Source organism: Octopus sinensis, linkage group LG7 (assembly GCF_006345805.1).
Source record: "Octopus sinensis linkage group LG7, ASM634580v1, whole genome shotgun sequence".
NCBI lineage: Eukaryota > Metazoa > Mollusca > Cephalopoda > Octopoda > Octopodidae > Octopus > Octopus sinensis.
This window is the reverse complement of record NC_043003.1, coordinates 47,760,239-47,783,328: the sequence shown is the minus strand read 5'-3', so window position 1 is coordinate 47,783,328 and position 23,090 is coordinate 47,760,239. Positions and strand designations below refer to the sequence as shown.

Genomic DNA, 23,090 nt, shown 5'->3' with positions numbered 1-23,090 from the left:
TTCCATTTTTTTCATACTTTAGCAATCAAGAGACAAGAGAGAGAAAGTTTTTAGTGCCTATATATAGGATAACTATTTCCAAAGAGTTTCGTCTAGTGTAGGTGTCTCATCACATCTAATATTTTAGATTCAACTACAAAAAAAATTCACAAGCTGCTATTTCATAGTAGTAATCCCTCATTACGTAGTGGAAGAGACACCTCTTCATAGACACAATGCCTTGACTTTTCTTCAATAGTTTAGTTGGATCATTTCAGTTTCATAACCAGAGTTTTATCAAACATGTCTCCTAGCAGACAATTAATACAAGGGAAAAAGTTATTTCTTCATAATATTTGGCAGTGTATATAATATTCTATCCTTATTAAAATTTTATTCTTGGGAATATTTAATCCTTACCTAATTGATAGTCTTATTGAACTTGTAGTAGCTAATCCTTATTATTTGCTTTATATAAAACTTATAATGAGGATAATATTTAATTCTTACCAAATATTAAGTGGAGATAATCTTGAATTTTTACTAAGATGATAATCTAAATAATCTATAATCCTTACAATGTGATGGTAAGAAAATATTAAATCCTTATAAATCAATAGTGAAATAATATTTACATCCCATTAAATCATAGTGAAATCATCTTTAATCTATCTAAAGTGACAGTGGCATAAATCAAATCACGATAATGTGACAGGTAATATTTAATCCATAGAAAACCAGAGTGAGATAATCTTTATTCCTAATATAGTGGCAGTAAAAAATTTTTTAATTACTTTAATGTGATGGTAACATAATCTTTAAACCATATGAAAATATAAAGAGGTAATCTTTAATCTCTATGAAGAAACATAATTTTTAATACTTAAATATTGATAGTGAGATAATGTTTAATCTTTATGAAGTCATAGGAAGGCAATCTTTAGTCTTTATAAAGTGGTGGTGAGATAATCTTTAATATTTACCAAGTCGAGATCCAATATTAATCCATCTGATGTCAAACCAAACCATTTCCGATAATCAACTGCTGAAGCTGGCAACAGAAATGTACCTGAAATGTAGGAAATAAGCAATGCAGTCACATGATCCCATTAACCATCTTGTTAACCTATACAAGGCTGCAAGTACTGGCTTCCAGAATAGCCCTTTCCTTAGGAAGTAGTAAAATTAAAAAAAAAAGAATTAGTAAATAGGCACAGATGTGACTATGTCATAAGAAGCTTGATTCCCAACCATGTGGTTCTGGGTTCTGTCCCACTGTGTGTGATACCTCAAGCAAGGGTATCACACACTCACAAGGCTGACAAAAGCCTAGTGAGTGGATTTGATAGATGGAAGACCTGTCCTTCACAGCAGAAGTATTAAGGTTGAATCTCCTAGTGAAGAGGATTGGCCTGCAAGATGCACCCCCCCCCACACAATATATATACACACACACATATGTGTGTGTGTCTTTGTGTCTGTGTTTGCCCCACCACCACCACCACTTGACAACCGATGTTGGTGTGATTACATCCCCGTAACTTAGTGTTTTGGCAAAAGAGACTGATAGAATAAGTACTGGGTTTAAAAAAGGAAAAAATAAGTACTGGGATCGATTCATTCTACTAAAAGCCTCTTCAACGTGGTGCCCCAGCATGGTCACTGTATAATGGCTGAAACAAATAAAAGATAAAAGATAGAAGATAAATGGGTGCATGCGTAGCTGTGCAGCTGGATGCAAGTATGGCCGTGTGGTTAAGAAACTCCCTTTGCAACCATGTACTTTCAGGTTCAGTCCCACATTGCAGTACCTTACACACTTATCTTTTCCAATTTCCAGCCCTGGCACCAGTAATCATGCAACTCATTTCTACAGCTGAGTGAACTGGAGCCATGTGAAATAAAGTGTCTTGCTCAAGAACACAACACACAACCCTGTCTGGGAATCAAACTCACTACCTCGTGATTGTGAGCCTGACACTCTAACCACTGAGCCATGTGCCAAGTCATGTGCCTGATAGGCTTGACATTTATGTAAATTATTGAAGCCTTTCATCTGAAATGTAATATGGTCAGCAACATATTGCTTTCAAATTTTGGCACAAGGACTGCAACTTTGGGAGAGGGGTAAATCAATTATATCGACCCCAGTATTCAATTGGTATTTACTTTATCGACCCCGAAAGGATGAAAGGTAAAGTCAATGTCGGCAGAATTTGAACTCAGAACGTAAAGATGGATGAAATGTTGCTAAGCATTTTGCATGATGCGCTAACGACTCTGCTAGCTTGCTACCTTTCAGTTAGCAACATATTTATGGACTGAGGAACAGCATAGCTTTAAATCCCGCACAGGTTATAAGATAAATCTACTTGCATAAACTCGTAGATGAAATGTTTATAATTCAGTGGATATAATATATATTTACTATGTATATCAAGCAGTTGATTTAATTTCTCACTGAAGTTTTTTTTTTTCACAGGTCTGAGCCTTAGAAATACAGAAGAATATGCATAACTAAGCCAGTTAGGTCCTTGTTGAAAAAAAAAACATAATGTTTGAGCTGAGGAATTTACTTCAGCTGAGGAAGTTATTTGAGCTGAGGAATTTACTTGAGCTGAGGAATTTATTTGAGCTGAGGAAGTTATTTGAGCTGAGGAAGTTACTTGGCTGAGGAAGTTACTTGAGCTGAAGAGTTACTTGAGCTGAGGTTGTTAATTGAGCTGAGGAAGTTACTTGAGCTAAGGAAGTTATTGAGCTGAGGTCATTACTTGAGCTGAGAAAGTTACTTAACTGGAGAGAAGAAAAGATGGCATCATACATAGTTCTGTATAGGTTCAGTCTTGTTTCTTTCCAGAACAACATGTTGCCATTAATTGAAAGTATCTGCAATATTTTTGTGATGGACTGTAAAAATCAGGGTGACAATAAGAGCACTCCAGGATTTGACTAAATTGATAGCAATAATCCTGACTGATGCAATCCAAAATATCCTTATCAAATGAAAAGTCACATCATTGAAGATTTTGAAGAAGATAAATATCTTGGTATGATCATTGAAAATAAAAGCTTTTCCCCTTAAATACACTGCATCTGCTGTCAAGAAGTTGAATGATAATAAGTACTTTTTCAATCAGTGAATGACAAAAGTAACCTTCTATTACTCTTCAAGACTAGGGAGACCACATCTTGAATGCAGTTTTATCCAGAATCAGATTTTGGTAAGAAATATTATTAACCCTTTAGCAATCAGATTACACTGTCAAATATGTAGTGATGCCAGGTATGTTCATCTGCGCATGTGCAAGGATTAGTGTCTTCCGGGAGGCCTGCTGGAAGTCCCTTATGCACATGCGCAATAATCAGCAGCACCTAGCTTTTACCGCTATTCTGTCTTTTGCTTCCTGCTGTTGACGGATTCAGACGCAACCAAACAAAGCTCCATGTGAAGGCAGATAGACTTGGTGAGCTGTGAAGAATGCTTTCAACAGTTGTGATTTAATCCGACTCTGCTGCTTTCCTACCCCAGGCGTTGACGCTACCGATGTCCAGAGATGAAATGCTTATTTCAGCGAAAATAAATTATTAGTGTTATTTGTTTGGAAATTCGTGTTCCTGCTATTTTTTCCTTTCTACAACTATGTAAGGAGATGCGAGGCACCCATCAAATGCAAATAACAGATAAAATCCTACAAATATAACACCTATTCATTTACATTGTTTTGAATTATCATGCAGTATCTTGTAGCTATGAGATTTTGATGAGGTAAGTATCAATTTTTCAGAATGTCATTGTAGATTAGGTGTGAGAAGCCACATCTGGCCAGTTTGGACATAAAACAAGTAGAATATTTCGGCCAGATATGGCCAGTTTAAATGCTAAAGTGTTAAAGATAAAAAACTGATTTGATTAAAATCTTAAGAGATCAGACATATAAAGCTGAACTCAAAGCATTTGCTTTTCATGTTCAAAACATGCAGATAAAATGTATATCTACATAACACAATAACTAGAAAAATAACCACAACAAAGACAATATTGTGGTGTGTTTACTATATCATCATTACTGCTCTGCACTATCATATATCCCCTACTCCTCCATTCACACCTGGCCTAACTGCCCCATTACTCCATTCATTCCTACCCAACTTGTGCCTCAAAGGTTCACCCTGACACCTGATCACCACTACTTTTATTACCTTCCAGTTTCACCTGATCAGTCCCTACCTTTCTTCTAAAATGTGAGTAGTGTCATGTAGTTCCTCTACAGCAATAAACCTGTTCTGCTCTGGTTCTTTACTCTCTTAGTTTACCCCGTCTCCTCATCTCCTGGAATAAAGTCTCTCCCCCTTGGATATGTTATCTTACAAGCTGCATGGCTACCTCACTAGTGTTGGTGACACAAAAAAAAGCACCCAGTACACACTATAAAGTGGTTGGCATTAGCAAGGGCTTCCAGCTGAAGCAAACTATGCCAAAGCAGACACTGGAGCATAATGCAGTTCTTGGGCCCACTGGAGCCTGTTAAACCATCCAACTCATGCCAGCATGGAACATGGTGGTGGTGGTGGTGGTGGTGGTGGTGGTGGTAATAGTAGTAGTAGTAGTAGTAACAGCAGCAGCAGCAGCAGCAAGTCATCAACAAGACACCATTCATAGAATTATCTAAGGTGAGATGTAATGCTACTAGCTAACTTGACAGTAGACCTTCTTAAAGAGGTTGAATTCAAACCGAAATCAATTACCAGAAGCAATGGTCAAGACAAAGTTCAACCAATCATTGTAAGAATAGCTTTGATAAATATAAAGAAAACCCTTTATTTCAAGACAGCTTTCTAATTGGCACACGGGACACATTATTAAAAAGCTGATTTTAACAGGTTTTTGACTATCAATTGTAAAAATGCTCTGAAAGTGTAGCTGCTAGAATAAGAATAACCTGGGCAAAGTTCAGAGAGCTCCTACCTCTGTTGGTGACAAAGAGCCTCTTGCTCAGAGTAAAAGGTAGACTGTATGACGCATGTGTCCAAACAGCCATGCTACATGGCAGTGAAACATGGGCTGTGACTGCTGAGGACATGCGTACATTTGCAAGGAATGAAGCCAGTATGATCCGATGGATGTGTAACGTCAGTGTGCATACTCGACAAAGTGTAAGTACCTTGAGAGAAAAGTTGAACCTAAGAAGCATCAGATGTGATGTGCAAGAGAGACGACTGTGCTGGTATGGTCATGTGGTGAGCATGGATGAGGATAGCTGTGTGAAAAAGTGCCACACTCTAGTGGTTGAGGGAACCTGTGGAAGAGGTAGACCCAGGAAGACCTGGGATGAAGTGGTGAAGCACGACCTTCAAACATTAGGCCTCACCGAGGCAATGACTAGTGACGGAGACCTTTGGAGATATGCTGTGCTTGAGAAGACCTGGCAAGCCAAGTGAGACCATAACCCATGGCCTATGCCATAGGTGTAACCAGCCCATTTATGCATACCTTTCCTTCATTGGACACTAAACTCTGCTTGGGGAGACCTGTTGAGGCAAGTGAAATCGAAATCAAAATTGAAATCAAATTCGATGACAGCACCTCATGACTGGCATCCATGCAAGTGGAGCACTAAAAGCACCATCCGAGCGTGATCGTTGCCTGGGCAGCTAACTGGCTCCCATGATGGTGGCATGTAAAAAGCACCATTTGAGCACGATCATTACCAGCGTCACCTTACTGGCACTTATGTACAGATGGCACATAAAAAATACCAATTGAGTGTGGTGCAGCCATCTGGATTACCAGTCCTCAATCAAATCGTCCAACCCATGCCAGCATGGAAAGCGGACGTTAAATGATAATGATGATGATGATGAAAATAAAGATGCAATCCAACATATAAGATTTCTTAAAGCATTATGCCTTTGAATTCATTCCATTATTAAGATTACTCTTTTACTCTTTTACCCTTTTACTTGTTTCAGTCATTTGACTGCGGTCATGCTGGAGCACCGCCTTTAATCGAGCAACTCGACCCTGAGACTTATTCTTTTGTAAGCCCAGTACTTATTCTATCGGTCTCTTTTGCTGAACTGCTAAGTTACGGGGATGCAAACACACCAGCATCGGTTGTCAAGCAATGTTAGGGGGACAAACATAGACACACAAACATACACACACATATATATATATATACATATATACGACAGGCTTCTTTCAGTTTCCGTCTACCAAATCCACTCACAAGGCTTTGGTTAGCCCTAGGCTATAGTAGAAGACACTTGCCCAAGGTGCCACGCAGTGGGACTGAACCCGGAAGCATGTGGTTGGTAAACAAGCTACTTACCACACAGCCACTCCTTTTTAAATGCTTGCTTTATACATTATTTATTCAACACATTTTCAATCATTTTAAATAATGCTATCACAATGGAAATGTGAAGAGACATGAACCAGTATTTTCTAGAGCACACTCACTTATTGACATAAAGATAAACATAACAAAACTCTCAAGGCAGAAGAGGTGACAAGTGTATAACAAAGGAAATATAACAAAGAAAATAGTTTTCAAATACTTCAGAAAAAATAAAATTTCAAAAGAAATTACATATTTCATAGTTCCTTATAACCTTCAAACAATATTATAATTTTCAAAATAACTATGGAATTTTCACAGATACTGCTCATATAATTTAATACAGTTCTATATTTCAGAGATGAGGAATTATATACATTATTAACATTATTTACATTTGATGGGTATTTGTCCTCATTTTGTTTGTTATTAACACAATGTTTCGGCTGATATATCCTCCAGCGTTCATCAGGTGTCTTGGGGAAATTTCGAACATGGATTCTCATTCTTGAGGTATTTTTCGATATTATTATTATTATTATATTATTATTATTATTATTATTTTATTATTATTATTATTCAGGTCACTGCCTGGAATCGAACTCGGAATCTTGGGGTTAGTAGCCTTTGCTCTTAACCACTACACCATATGCCCATGGACATATGGCGTAGTGGTTAAGAGCATGGGCTACTAACCCTAAGATTCCGAGTTCGATTCCAGGCAGTGACCTGAATAATAATAATGATAATAATAATAATAATAATAATAAAAATAATAATAATAATAATAATAATAATAACATCGAAAAATACCTTAGGAATGAGAATCCTGGTTTGAAATTTCCTCAAGACACCTGATGAAGGCTGGAGGGTATATAAACCAAAACGTGTTAACAACAAACATGATGAGGGCAAATATCCATCAAATGTAAATAATGTATATGATTTAATGTTGTACAATAGTTTTATCTTAGTAAATTTTGAGTTTAAAGTATTAACCTCTTCTCTCAGAGCTCAATACACTAAATACCTGTCATCATCATAATTATAAAAAATACTGAAAGAAAGAAAGAAAGAAAGAAAGAAAGAAAGAAAGAAAGAAAGAAAGGTGAGACATAAAGGATTAAAGGCAGAAATAAAATTTATTTCTTCTTACCACACAAGTAGATGAGGCCTGAGCCATAAATGGTATTAAATTTTCCAGAAATGCTATCAGAAATATAACCTCCAACGATTGGCATCACATAACTCATACCTGTAATTAAATAATGAATTAATTAGTGGTACACCTAAGCAGTATAAAATGAAATGTAAGTGTCTGATAAAATGAAATGTAAGTGTCCAATCATATTTAACTGTAAGTTTCTGTTTTGCAACCGTACTCCTCCTGGAACTGACTATGGTTTCCCATGCAGGATCCCTGTTGGGTCACAGAAGCAAATGCCAGTGGAGTGCCAGTCAGCTAAACACAGAGGGGACAAACAAGGACAGACATAGGTATTAAGTCGATTACATCGACCCCAGTGCGTAACTGGTACTTAATTTATTGACCCCGAAAGGATGAAAGGCAAAGTCGACTTCGGCGGAATTTGAACTCAGAACACAGCGTGGACGAAATACCACAAAGCATTTCGCTCGGCGTGCTAACATTTCTGCCAGCTCCATGACTTTATCCTATACAGAAAGAGAACAGACCAACAAACACAGCTATATATACCTACCCCAGAAAAAATTATACATAATGACACTGCTACACATACTGCACACCCCATCCCTGCAGGGATACCACAATAATATACACTTTCCCCATTTCAAGATAACTCATGCCAGCTTCACAGCATATCCAACCAAGGGATGTTGTAGCTACGGCACTCTATAATGAAATCTGCCAGAAGGAAAACCCCAAAGACAAAGAAATAGGAACCCACAGTATGGTAGAAGCCATAACCACTCATAATACAAAGGAGTACTGGTAGAATGTCCCAGTGAAGACCTCAATAAAATGTAAGCTCAACAGACCTGATATAATGACTTGGGATAGAGAAGAGAAATTGTGCACTGTTGTAGAAATTAGCTGCCCAGCAGATGTTAACATAAAGCTGAAGATCAGTGAAAAAGAGAACACCTACACTGAATTATTGAGAAATCTGCAGTTACTCTATGCATGAGGTTACAAGTTCAGGTTTATACCTGTAATTATTGGGGTCCTGGGATATATAACACACTGCCTAAATACCAATCTTGAGAAATTAGGCTTCTCAAAACCAGAAAGGAGAAAGCTAATTCGAAAACTACAGATCCAGTCCCTCACTGGAACTGTAAAAATCTACAAAACTTTCTAGAAGTTTATCATTTAAATATATATGAGCATTTCTAGATATATGACTATATGCATGAGAATACATATATAAAGCAAAATATACAAATCTGCACATATACATACATATACACACATGTTGTCAATGTTGAAATTCCAATGAAGAAGCCTTGAATCTATGTTAGAAACAGGATCTTATTCTATTGGCGAGAAATCTTGAAATAAAACTGAACAATGACATACATACACACATACATACATATATACATACATACATACATACATACATACATACATACATACATACATACATACATACACATACATACATACATATATAGATATAGATATAGAGTCTATGTGTATGTGTGCATATGTATTCATGTGTGAGTGTGAGTATGTTTGTGTTTCCTTGATTTAACATAGTATAGCAGTTGTAAATGATTGTCACTGTCATACAAGCAGTGTCATTCATTTCCAATATTCAACAAAAAAATGTTTGACCATGGGAAAATATTACTTTGCTTGGAAACAGGTGAGGACATCAGGATTAGGAGGAGCATCCAGCCATAAAAAAAATCTCTCGATAAACTCCATCCAACTCATGCAAGCAAGGAAAAGTGAATGGTGAAAAAGTAATTGTACATTTGTTGGTTTGAGATAGTATTTCTCAGTGGTGGTCTATTCTCCCACCCTGGCAGCACCTATAAGGATTGGAAAAGGGCAGGCAAATTGCCATGTTTAGAAAAGTAAGCCCAAGTGCTAGCCCCCTAAGTCAGAGTGGCTGTTCCAGCACATCTTCCTCACCATCCTTCAGGGCAATGCCTTTTCCATTTTATTTGCTGGGACTGTGAAATTACAGGAAATTTTGCATTTCATTCCTTAACCCTTTAGCATTCAGCTTTTTCTGTCAAATGCTGAGCTTATTCATTGATATTGTTTTGAATTAATTATGCATTATCTCATAGCTTTGAGAGTTCAATAACATCATTGTTGCATTTTTAGAATAACATTGTTGGGTAGGTGTGAAAGGTCAGATCAGGCTGGTTTGATCATAAAACAGGTAGAATATTTGAGCTGGATATGCTAAAGGGTTAATGTAAAGTTACTCCATATAACTTGCCCTGACAACAAAGTAAGACTTAAATAAACAGGAGTTACTAAGAAATAAAGGTTAATTTGCTGACCAGATCAATATAATACTTCTCAACAAGAAGACCAGATGTCTAAAGGTCATTTTCAATAATATAATCTTCCTCTAATAGCTGGTTTCTAACTTTTTATACACGTCCAACACTTTGGCAAAAAATAAAAAAGAAAAGAATTACATGGATGTAAACTCTATTCTGTTTTCTCATTAATACAAAAGGTGGAAGGAGACAAAAAAATTTTTCAGGTATATTTTGAGGGCAGGGATGGGGATGGGGGTTGGTACTCAGTTATTTTTCAGTTTGAAAACCACTCTTGTGAAAAATAAGAATTGTTTAGAAACAAAATAACCCAGTGGCATCATTCACAAAAGAAAAACAGTAGTTAAGTTAGTGCTAACATATTTCATATAGGGAACATAGAAAAAGCTAACTAGAAATAATTTATACAATAAGAAAAGATACTATTAGTTCATCAGTAACATTACCACCACCACCACCACCACCACCACCATTATTGTCATTATCATAATCGTTTTTGTCCCCCTCCTCCTCTTTTTCATCATTGTTTTACCCTCCACTTTTCCATGCTTGCAGGAACCAAATGGAATTCAGATGGATGCCCTTCTGGTCACCTACTCTCACTTGTTTCCAAGCAAGGTAACATAATGTTTCTCCATGTCCAAACAAATTTTAACAGAACATTAGAAACAAATGACACTGCTTGTATCACACAATGACAAAACAAGGAGGCATAAAAACATACTCACACACTCACACACACACACCTTTTAGCTTTTACTTATTTCAATTATTAGATTGTGGCCATGCTGGGGCACCTCCTTGAAGAATTTTTAATTAAATCAATTGACCTCAGTACTTATTTTCATAAAGCCTGGTGCTTATTTTATGTTGCTTTTTTTTTGTTTTTGGCTGAACTGTTAATTTATGCGTAAGTAACCCCACTGGTTGCCAAGCAGTTGTGGAGGACAGTTACAGACACACAACACACACACACACACACGCAAACACACACATATATATGTATGGATCAAAACATCAGTCTGTGACACTGCATGACCTTTCTCAACCAATCGCAGGTTAATGTCTGTTAATAAACATTGACGTTCTGTTTCAAATTCCTATGGTCAAAGATTAACATCATGCTTGAAACTCAGAGTACCAAGGAGTTGGAATCAAACTGTTTGGATCCATATGTGTAAGTCCCTATAAATGTGTTGAGTGCCTTTCTTTCATTTGTCTACTCACTTGTACATATATATATATGTATGTATGTATACACACACACACACACATACACATATACACACACATATACACATACACATACACACACATGTGCACGCAACAGGCTTCTTCAATTTCTGTCTACCTAATCCACTCACAAGACTTTGGTGAAACTGAGGCCATAGTAGACAACACAGTGAGACTGAACCTGTCACACAGTGAGACTGAACCTGAAACAACATGACTGGAAAGTGAACATCTTAACCACACGTCTATGCTTGTACCTAGTTAAAGACTAATATCATTTGTCTGTTTTACAATAAAATTAATTTGAGAAAATAATGAAATGACAAGTGACAAAACAAATGATTTGAACTCTAAATACAGAGTCGCTTCTACTTTTCAAATTGAAATACATGCTTGTGTGCTGGTATTGCCCTATTTTAAAGAAGTTCACATTACAGCTGTGTGGTTTTGGGCTTTGGGTTTTGATTTCAGTCCCACCATCTAGTAATGTGAGTAAGTACTAACTACTTGTGGAGGTGCAATGGCTGAGTGGTTAGGGCAGCAGATTCGCGGTCTTAGGATTGCGGTTTCGATTCCCAGACAGGGCGTTGTGAGTGTTTATTGAGCGAAAACTCCTAAAGCTCCACGAACTTACGGCAGTAGGGGTGGTGGTGATCCCTGCTGTACTCTTTCGCCGCAACTTTCTCTCACTCTTTCTTCTGTTGGCCTGCTCACTTAGCCAATGGGGTGGCGTCATTTGAAGGCTAAAACAATGCAAAGCGCATTGTGACCAGAGATGTGTAGCAACATCTGATAACCTGGTCGGTCACGTGGTGGTCACGTGACCACCTACTTATAGTATATCTCAGACACTGACCATGTGTCAATAAACCAGCTAGAAAAGATGTTTTCCTGGGGTTAAAAAATAGTAACATAGTCCTATGCTGGCCTGCCATGTTATGTTGGCAAATAAACTTTAATAATTGTCTACTATTGTTGATTGGGTTTGGCTAGTGCCTGGTGAGTAAAATTTGGCATATGAGAGTGTGTTTGTGTCTCTGTGATGTGTTGTGTGTGTATGTACATGTGTGTGTGTGTGTTTATCATTGTGTGTCATTGCATTGACCCCACTCATCTACATTTCATCACTACTACATGGGGAGTGATGATATACAAGGTGTGATTATTGTTGTTGCTGTTGTTGGCACTCTTATATCAAGCAAGGTCACTGGAAAATGTTCTAGTGGTGTTTACAATTCAACAGAACTTCTATTTGTCTAAGGAGGAGAGGACAATTCAACCTGGAAATCCTGTTTCAAGTTTTTGTTTGCATCAGTTACTAAACACAGTAGTAGTAGTAGTAGTAGTAGTAGTGGTAGTGGTGGTGGTGGTGGTGGTGGTGGTGGTGGTGATGGTGGTAGTAGTAGTAGTAGTAGTAGTAGTAGTAGTAGAACACAATCACAACAGTGGTGGTGGCGGCAGCAGTGGTGATGGCAGCGGCAATGGTGGTCACAGTAGTGGTGATGGTGGCGGCAGTGGTGGTGGTGGTGATGGTGGTGGTGGCGGCAGTGGTGGTGGTGGTGGTGTGGTGGTGGTGGTGGTGGTGGTGGTGGTGATGGTGGTGGTAGTAGTAGTAGTAGTAGTAGTAGTAGTAGTAGTAGTAGTAGTAGTAGTAGTAGAACACAATCACAACAGTGGTGGTGGCGGCAGCAGTGGTGATGGCAGCGGCAATGGTTGTCACAGTAGTGGTGATGGTGGCGGCAGTGGTGGTGGTGGTGATGGTGGTGGTGGCGGCAGTGGTGGTGGTGGTGGGTGTGGGTGGTTGTGGTGGCAACGGTGATGGTAGGAACAGTGGTGGTGATGGCGAAGGTGGTGGGGGGCGGGGGTAGTAGTAGTAGTAGTAATAGTAGTAGTAGTAATAAGTGTTGTCACTGACATACAGCGTTATTTCATTGGCTGTCATTCAGGGGTTTGAAGTGTAACTGCCTCACAATCAAAGACTATTTGATATGAAGATCTTATAAATTAGGGTAAACAAAGTAAACAAAGTAAACACAGTTACTAAGATAAGAGCCAAAATATTGCTGTTGTTGTTGTTCTTGCCGTGTTGGCAGCTGACCAATCAAATAATCAGGAACCAACAATACACCTGGCAATTATAAAGATCTGCTTTGCTTCAATCTCATTCATTCATTTGTTCGTTTTCATTTTTGTCAATTTTTCCTCGTTGGCATGAGTTAGCACTTTATCTTTTACTTGTTTCAGTCATTGGACTATGGCTATGCTGGGGCACCACCTTGAAGGGCTTTTAGTTGAACTAAGTGATCCTCAGTACTTTTTTTTTAAAGTTTTGTATTTACAAGGGGTTGCAGAAAAGTTCTTGGCTTTAGGTAAAAAAAAGAAAATACAGGGGATTGGTTAAGTATGATTTTATTCAACATATTCCTCTCTCAGATTCACACATTGCAATGGTCTTTTGATTTTTCTTAGCCCTGTAAAAGAACTTGAAAGGTTGGGACTCCAACCAGGCGTTTCACAAGACCTTTAAAACCAGGAACTTTTCAGCACCCCCTCATGTATGTATATGTATAGACCATCATTATCATCATCATTTAACGTCTGCTTTCCATGCTGGCATGGGTTGGACGATTTGACTGAGAACTAGCAAACCAGATGGCTACACCAGGCTCCATTCTGATCTTGCAGAGTTTCTACAGCTGGATGCCCTTCCTAATGCCAACCACTCCGAGAATGTAGTGGGTGCTTTTACATGTCACTGGCGCAAGGGCCAGTCAGGCGGTACTGGCAACGACCATGCTCAAAAGGTGTTTTTACATGCCACCTGCACAGGAGCCAGTCCAGTGGCACTGGCAATGACCTTGCTTGAATAGTTTTTCACGTGCCAGTAAGGCGACACTGGTAAGGATCACGCTCAAATGGTGCTTTTTATGTGCCACTAGCACAGAAGCCAATCAGCTGCTCTGGCAACGATCATGCTCGGATGGTGCTCTTAGCACTCCACTAGCACGGATGCCAGTCATTCGGTGCAGTCATCAAATTTGATTTCAATTTTGATTTCGATTTCACTTGCCTCAACAGGTCTTCGCAAGCAGAGTTTAGTGTCCAATGAAGGAAAGATATGCATAAGTGGGCTGGTTACACCACTGGCATAGGCCATGGGTTATGGTCTCACTTGGCTTGCCAGGTCTTCTCAAGCACAGCATATTTCCGAAGGTCTCAGTCACTAGTCATTGCCTCGGTGAGGCCTAATGTTCGAAGGTCATGCTTCACCACCTCATCCCAGGTCTTCCTGGGTCTACCTCTTCCGCAGGTTCCCTCAACTGCTAGGGTGTGGAACTTTTTCACACAGTTATCCACATCCATTCTCACTACATGACCAAACCAGCGCAGTCGTCTCTCTTGCACACCACATCTGATGCTTATTAGGTTCAACCTTTGTCTGAAGGCACTAACACTCTGTCAACTATGCACAATGAACATGCTGGCTTCATTCCTTGTGAGCTTACACATGTCCTCATCAGTCACAGCCCATGTTTCACTGCCATGTAGCATGGCTGTTCATACACATGCATCATACAGTCTACCTTTTACTCTGAGCAAGAGGCCCTTTCTCACCAGCAGAGGTAAGAGCTCTGAACTTTGCCCAGGCTATTCTTATTCTAGCAGCTACACTTTCAGTGCACCTTCCCCCACTACTGACTAGGTCACTCAGGTAATGGAAGCTATCAACTACTTCTAGTTTTTCTCCCTGGCGGAAGTTGTTCTCTGCACATTTTCAGTGTTTAATGCTCCTGAGCATCTGCCACATACAAAAACTATCTTCCCAGTTAGCCTTCCTATGATATTTCTGCACCTCTTATGTGTCCATAGCTTACACTGGGTACCTGTTATATAGTTTCTACCTATGCCTTTTCTACAGATCGAGCAGGGCCATCTACCTAAAGGGATTTGTGGTTTGCCTGCCTTCCTACTTATTAGGATTTTGGTTTTAGCTAGGTTGACTCTAAGACCCTTTGATTCTAATCCTTGTTTCCACATTTGAAACTTCTCCTCTAGTTCTGATAGTGACTCAGCAATTAGAGCAAGGTCGTCAGCATAGAGGAGCTCCCAGGGGCATCCTGTCTTGAATTCCTCTGTTATTGCCTGGAGGACTACGATAAGTAGAAGGGGGCTGAGGACGGAACCTTAGTGGAACCCTATCTCTATCCGGAATTCTTCACTGTACTCATTGCCAACCCTCACCTTACTGGCAGTGTCCCTGTATATGGCTTGCATAGCTCTCACTAACCATTCATCTATCCCTAGTTTCCTCATTGATATCAATAAAATTTGCTTGCAGCAGTTAAAATTAATGATTTTGTGAATTTTTCAAAAACATCCATCCTCTCTGCCCCACCCTGTATTTATTTGATAATTATAGTGATAGCTTTTAGGTTTGTTTTGGAAGTCATCTTTTGGGGAATATAAGTGTTTAGTGTTGACTTTGGGAAAGCAAACCTGAACTTTGGATTTTAAGAGTATTGTTTGTTTGCTATGTAATTGATTTTATACTTGGTAAATGTGAGTAATTAGGACAATTCAGACAAGCTAAGAAATAAAATTACATTTAATAAAGATATCACATAAAAGTACCCCTGCCATTGTCACATAAAAGTGCCAGTGTTAATGCCACGTGAAATCACTCTGTAAACTCATTGGTGTTAGGAAGGGCATCAAGCTGTAGAAACATAGCCGAAACAGACAAATGGAACCTGGGCAGCCCTCTAGCTGGCCAACTTTTGTCAAACTGTCCAGCCAATGTCAGCATGGAAAACATATTAAAAAATGATGATGATGATGATGATGATGACGACGATGACAATGAAAGGTATTTTAATGAAAGTAAATTATATAATGGTCTTTAACCTCAAAGTAAGACTTTCCTATACTGTACTCTACAGAGGTAACCAATACGATCTAACCTTTTGAAAATATTTATATACCTTGACCTTCAAATGGCCTTAGATGAAAAAGGTAATGCTTTAAAATTTTATATATTTTTCGCAAATAAAGGTATATAGTGCTGAAGAGAGTAACACGTGCCAAATTTGAATTACATTAAATTTTGAAATTAATTTATTTAATTTGAACATTAAACTTGAAACTATAGTACATTATTAAATCACCGCAATTTTGAAATAAAATTTTATTCATCCAGCGGTGGTGCTCCAGCACAGCGGTGGTGCCCCAGCACAGCGGTGGTGCCCCAGCACAGCGGTGGTGCCCCAGCACAGCGGTGGTGTCCCAGCACAGCGGTGGTGCCCCAGCATGGCCACGGCCTTTGAGCTAAAACATTTTTAAGGATTTAAGGATCTCACCTGCTTCTTACAGCTATTTCGTATCAAGGTAAATCATAGATGTTTATTTGAGCATCTATTTTCAACATGTAAGGAAATAGGTTTTTCTGTGTTCTTCTTTCTTTCTGTCTGTCTGTCTCTCTCTCTCTCTCTCTCTCTCTCTCTCTCTCTCTCTATATATATATATATATATATATATATATATATATATATATATATATATATATACACAAACTCACATATATACATCCTCTATGGCTGGATGCCCTTCCTAATGCCAATTGCTCTGAGAGTGTAATGGGTGTTTTTATGTGCCACCAGCACAGGTGCCATTTGCGTGACACCAGTATCTGCCATGACTGCAATTTTGCTTGACTTGATGGGTCTTCTCAAGCACAAATATAATGCTAAAGGTCTCAGTCATTGCCTCCATGAGGCCCAACATTCGAAATGAATTCAGCCACTTTGCTTCCTTGAGGTCCTATGCTTGAAAGGAGCTCAGCTACTTTGCCTCCATGAGACCCAATGCTATATATATATATATATATATATATATATATATAGCATTGGGTCTCATATACATATATATATAACATAACATATGTGTGTATGTGTTATGTTAATAACACCTAGAAGGAGGTGTTTTTTCCACTCACTAAAGTGAATGGAGTTTTGACCAGGAAGAACTGATGTCACCAGAGGGTATCCAACATTCAGCAGTAGTTTTAACCCTGAACTGTAACACCCTCCCATTGTTGGGTCAGAAGAGGTGGCTAACTTACTTACATACATATATATATGTATGTGTGTGTGTGTATATAATCATCATCAACATCATCATCGTTTAATGTCTGCTCTCCATGCTGGCATAGGTTGGACGATTTGACTGAGGTCTGGCGAACCAGGTGGCTGCACCAGACTCCAATTTGATCTGGCAGAGTTTCTACAGGTGGATGCCCTTCCTAATGTCAACCACTCCGAGAGTGTAGTGGGTGCTTTTACGTGCCAGTTAGGTGGTACTGGCAACGGCCACGCTCAAATGGGGCTTTTTATGTACCACCTGCACAGGAGCCAGTCCAGCGGCACTGGCAATGACCTCGCTTGAATGATTTTTTTCACATGCCACCAGCACAAGTGCTAGTAAGGCGACGCAGGTAACAATCATGCTCGAATGGTGTTTTTAATGTGCCATCAGCATGGAGGCCAGCTTATGGCAAAGGCAAAGATCTCACTCGTATGGTACTCTTAGCGCTCCATTAGCAACGGATGCCAGTCACCAAGTTCGATTTCGATTTCACTTGCCTCAACAGGTCTTCGCAAGCAGAGTTTAGTGTCCAATGAAGGAAAGGCACACATAAGTGGACTGGTTACAACCCTGGCATAGGCCACATGGTTATGGTCTCACTTGTGCTTGCCAAGAAGTTTATGGTCTCACATGCACTTGCTGAGTCTTCACAAGCACAGCATATTTCCAGAGGTCCCGGTCACTAGTCATTTCCTCGGTGAGGCCCAATGTTTGAAGGTCATGCTTCACCACCTCATCCCAGGTCTTCCTGGGTCTACCTCTTCCACAGGTTCTCTCAACTGCTAGGGCGTGGAACTTTTTCACACAGCTATCCACATCCATTCTCACCACATGACCATACCAGCGCAGTCATCTCTCTTGCACACCACATCTGATGCTTATTAGGTCCAACCTTTCTCTCAAGTGTGACTATGCACACTGACATTACACATCCATCGAAGCATGCTGGCTTCATTCCTTGTGAGCTTATGCATGTCCTCAGCAGTCACAGCCCATGTTTCACTGCCATGTAGCATGGCTGTTCATACACATGTGTCATACAGTCTACTTTTATTCTGAGCGAGAGGCCCTTTGTCACCAGCAGAGGTAAGAGCTCTGTGAACTTAGCCCAGACTATTTTTATTCTAGTAGCTACACTTTCAGCACACTCTCCCCCGCTACTCACATGGTCACCTAGGTAACGGAAGCTATCAACTACTTCTAGTTTTTCTCCCTGGAATGTGGCGGAAGTTGTTCTCTTGCAAGTGGATTTGGTAGACAGAAACTGAAAGAAGCCCACTGTATATACACACACACACACACACACACACACACACATATATATATATATATGTGCTGGTGGAATGTAAAAAGCACTATCCAAACATGATCGATGCCTGGACTGCCTGACTGGCCCCTGTGCCTGTGGCATGTAAAAAGCACCATCTGAACACGACTGAAGCCAGTACCACTTGAGTGGCTCTCGTGCCAGTGGCACGTAAAAAGCACTGTCTGAATGCAGCTGATGCTAGTATCCCCTGACTATCTCCTGTGCTGGTGGCATGTAAAAAACACCCAGTATGCTCTCGGAGTGGATGGCATTAGGAAGGGCATCCAGGTGTAGAAACATTGCCAGATCAGATTGGAGCCTGGTGCAGCCGTTGGTTCTTCAGACCTCAGTCAAACTATCGAACCCTTCCCAGCCTGGAAAACAGATGTGAAATGATGATGATGATATATATATATATATATATGTGTGTGTGTGTGTATGTGTGTGTGTATATATATATATATATATATATATATATATATATATATATATATATATATGTATATATCTGTGTATGTGTGTGTGTGTGTGTGTGTGTAAGTGAGTGTGAGTTTGTCTCCCCACCATCGCTTGACAACTGATGTTGGTGTGTTTACATCCTCATAACTTAGAGGTTTGGCAAAAGAGTCCGATAGAATAAGTACTAGGCTTACAAAGAATAAGTCCTTGAGTCGATATGTTCAACTAAAGGTGCTGCTCCAGCATAGCCACAATCAGATGACTGAAACAAATAAAAAAATAACATATTGGTTTCAAATTGACGGATATTGTTAACACAACAAACAAGATGAGGGCAAATATCCGTCAAATGTAAATAATGTAAATAATGTGAATTCTTTAGAGTTTGAATACTTCACCTCTGGAAACATGGGTGTATCATTCATCATCCTTAAACAAACCTTATTCAGAGACCTTTTGAGCAGGATGGGTTACTCAGCCTAAAGAAAATTCTAACTGAGCTCCACCTGGAAGGTCATGTGCAGTTTACCTTGCTATGAGATCAAATGTTGTGGACATATGGTTGTGATGTATGTGCCAGGTGTTCCCTTATCAGATGGGTAATCAATACAAGTATACTGGGCTTCATATATTTATACTCCAGTGTCACTTTGATGGCATGTCCTGCTTTCTAGACCAGTAAAGAAGTGTCACCTTAGTCTGCTGGTTATGGACAGCTGACACTTTCCATCATACGCAGTAAAAAGCTGTGAGGTTTCATATGATATGTACAAGCACTTGAAAATGAATGAAAGTGAAAATAGGTGAATAAAGAAAAAAATGCATGGGCAATTTCTTAAGGATCTGAAAATAAGACATAGAGAAAAAAGATGACTATAGATGACTAAAAGTGATTTAAAACCGGAAACTGCCCAAGAGCAAGCACTAAGAATGAATTACATCAAATGTAGAATAGACAACACATCAGAAAGTAACAAGTGCAGAATTTGAGGACAAAATGATGAAACCATGTGGCATATTACCAGTCAATGTATGCCACTAGCCCAGAAAGAATATAAGAGATGTCATGACAACATAGCTAGGATTGTCCATTGGACACTTTGCAACAAGTATGGACTTGACAGAGCAAAGAAGTGGTTGGAACATAAACCCGAAGGCATCATCGAAAATGATAATGCTAAGATCCTATGGGATTTTATGATTCAGTGTGACCATGAGATAGAGTATAGGAAGGCAGACATAGTCTTAATTGAGAAAACTATGCTGGATCATTATAACAGTTATTATAGTCCATTGTTGTTACTACAGTGTATTGTGCCATTCAAGACACATTATATTTTAGAAACAATACACAATGCTTCAAGCGAACTACAAAGCTCTCCTATGAAAGAAAGCAAACAATGCTGGATCATAGATATAGCATGCCCAGCTGACAACAAGGTATGCAATAAGGAAGGAAAAAAAGTCAATAGATATGACAGGTTAGCTTGGGAGGTTAAGCAATTGTGGTCGCTGAAAAAGATGGTAGTAGTACCAATAATTGTTGGATCCCTGGAAACAGTGAGTAAAAATCTTGAGAAGTACATGGAACAAATAGGGGCTGCAATACGGGTGGAGTACTTGCAGTAAAACAGCACTACTTCAAACAGATCAAATATTCTGTATGGTGTTCGAAAAATAAGGGGTTACCTTAGTTCACTGGTAGTGAACAGCTAGCACTGTAGTACATTTCCAGTATTAGAAGCTGTGCAAAGACAATAAATAACAAATAATAATAATAGTGCCTAACATGCATAGTCAAGATTGAAGATGAAAAAATAGATATATACAATTCTCTTAATTACAAAATAACTCAGCTATGGAAAATGAAGATGATGAAGATAGTGCCAATTATTGTTGGGTCTTTGGGAACAGTATCAGGAGGTATCAAGAAGAATAACAAGGAAATTGGAAGAAATGCCCAGTAGAACTGTTGCAAAATGTTTGCCTCCTTGGAATAGCCAGAATAATCAGGAAAGCATAAGATAGTTGAAAAGAACAGATAGCATGTTACTGTAGGCTGCAGGCAGCATGCCCACTACACATGCAATACTTCAGGAGTTCCAACAAAACCTGAGTTAAAAAGAATAATTTTGAATTACTGTAGCAGTTATATATATAAGTTACTATTATAATTTTTTTAACTGGAATCTAAATAAATTAATAACACTAGACAGGAAAACAACAAAAATAATCACATCACCCAAAAATCAACACTACAAATATAATAAGTGAGGGAGTGGCAGCTGCTGAAATTTTAAATATCTACTGAAGAACAACTAAAACATACCTAATAAAGCATAAAGTAAAGTTAATATGTCATCATCATCATCATCATCATTTAACGTCCGCTTTCCATGCTAGCATGGGTTGGACGGTTCAACTGGGGTCTGGCAAGCCCGAAGGCTGCACCAGGCCAGTCAGATCTGGCAGTGTTTCTACAGCTGGATGCCCTTCCTAACGCCAACCACTCTGAGAGTGTAGTGGGTGATTTTATGTGCCACCAACACAGGTGCCAGACGAGGCTGGCAGACGGTCACGCTCGGATGGTGTTTTTTATGTGCCACCGACACAGGTGCCAGACGAGGCTGGCAGATGGCCACGCTCGGATGGTGTTTTTTATGTGCCACCGACACAGGTGCCAGATGAGGCTGGCAGACGGCCACACTCGGATGGTGTTTTCGGTGTTTTCTTATGTGCCACCGACACAGGTGCCAGACGAGGCTGGCGAACGGCTACGATCGGATGGTGTTTGTTACGTGCCCACAGCAGAAATTATAATTAGAAAATGTAAACAAAGAAAGAAACTATTTTCTGTTTTCAAAGAGGCCAATAAATGTTAAAGGGACACCAGGATAACAAAGAATTGTTGTGAGAAGAGTAGAGAAATAACTTCAGAAACTATTAAAAGCTTTAAAAAAATAAACAGAAAATTGGACTACAAATACTCAAGTGAAGATATTAGTAAGAAAGAGCAACCAATATCTGATAACAGCAAAGTGGAAATAGATAATAGAAAAAAAAAAGAAAACAAAAATAAACTCAATACTGACTGAGAAATGGCAAGATTCATATTTGAGACTAAAGAGTTTTTCAATATAGCACAAGACTAAAGGTTTCTTATTTGAAACTATCAAAAGTGTGTATAATGAAGCATAATACGAAAAGTAACTACAGAATGTGCAGAGGTTATGAAGAAACAACCATTCCCAATGCAGACCAATCTTGACAAAAAGATGATCTACACACACACACACACACACATGCGCACATGCACATGCAACTACATAGTTTTGTTTTCAGTTCCACTGCACGACACCTAGCACAACTGTCATTTATAACTGCAGGCCAGCCAAAACTTCATAAATGAATTTGGTAGACGGAAACTGTAGAAGCCTGTTGTGTGTATATGTGTGTGTGTGTGTGTGTTTGTGTGTGAGTGTGTATGTATGTATGTATGTATGTATGTATGTATGTATGTATGTATGTATGTATGTATGCGTCTTTGTTCTTGAATTTGTTTACACCTCTGAAATCCCCAAGAGACTGATAGAATATGTACCAGACCTCAAAATATGTACTGGTGTTAATTTGTTTGGCTAAACCCTTCAGGATAGTATCCCAGCATGGCCATAGTCTGATGACTGAAACAAGTAAAAGATAAAAGTTATACAGACATGTATATTATATATATATACCATGTTTTAACATGTATAAGGAAACCTTGTGTATAAGGACCCCCTTAATTTTGGGGGCTTAAAATTTGAAAAAAAGGTTTTGCAAAGGGTTAGGTAAATCTTGATAAGTGCATCCACACTTATCAGGTAATGTGTTTCATTTTTGTGTGGAGAGAGAGAGAGAGATGAGAGACTGGATATAATAAGAAAGAAAGGGTCTTCTATGAAAGAAAGGGGAGACATAAATGAAATTTAAAATATCTTAAATGGTATTAATGAGATGTTTCTCATCTCTCTCTTTCTCTTTGTGAGGGTTCCACCCCATCCAACCCCCATTTTCCAGATAAAACGTGTTTTGTGGCATATTAGGACCTCACTGTAATTCATTCAGCAAAAAAAAAAACC

The 23,090-nt window shown here is 39.0% G+C and overlaps 1 protein-coding gene across 1 annotated transcript in view; it reads right to left on the bottom strand.

Annotated features, from left to right (window-relative positions):
• Positions 1-23,090, bottom strand: part of LOC115214399 (solute carrier family 15 member 4-like) — a 64,771-nt gene that overhangs the window by 29,321 nt on the left and 12,360 nt on the right. Inside the window, exons 2-3 of the mRNA XM_036504741.1 lie at positions 7,477-7,575; positions 963-1,048 (exon numbers count right to left, since the gene is read on the bottom strand). Of these exons, the coding sequence (XP_036360634.1) occupies positions 963-1,048; positions 7,477-7,575 (185 nt within the window). The remainder of the gene's footprint in view (positions 1-962; positions 1,049-7,476; positions 7,576-23,090) is intronic.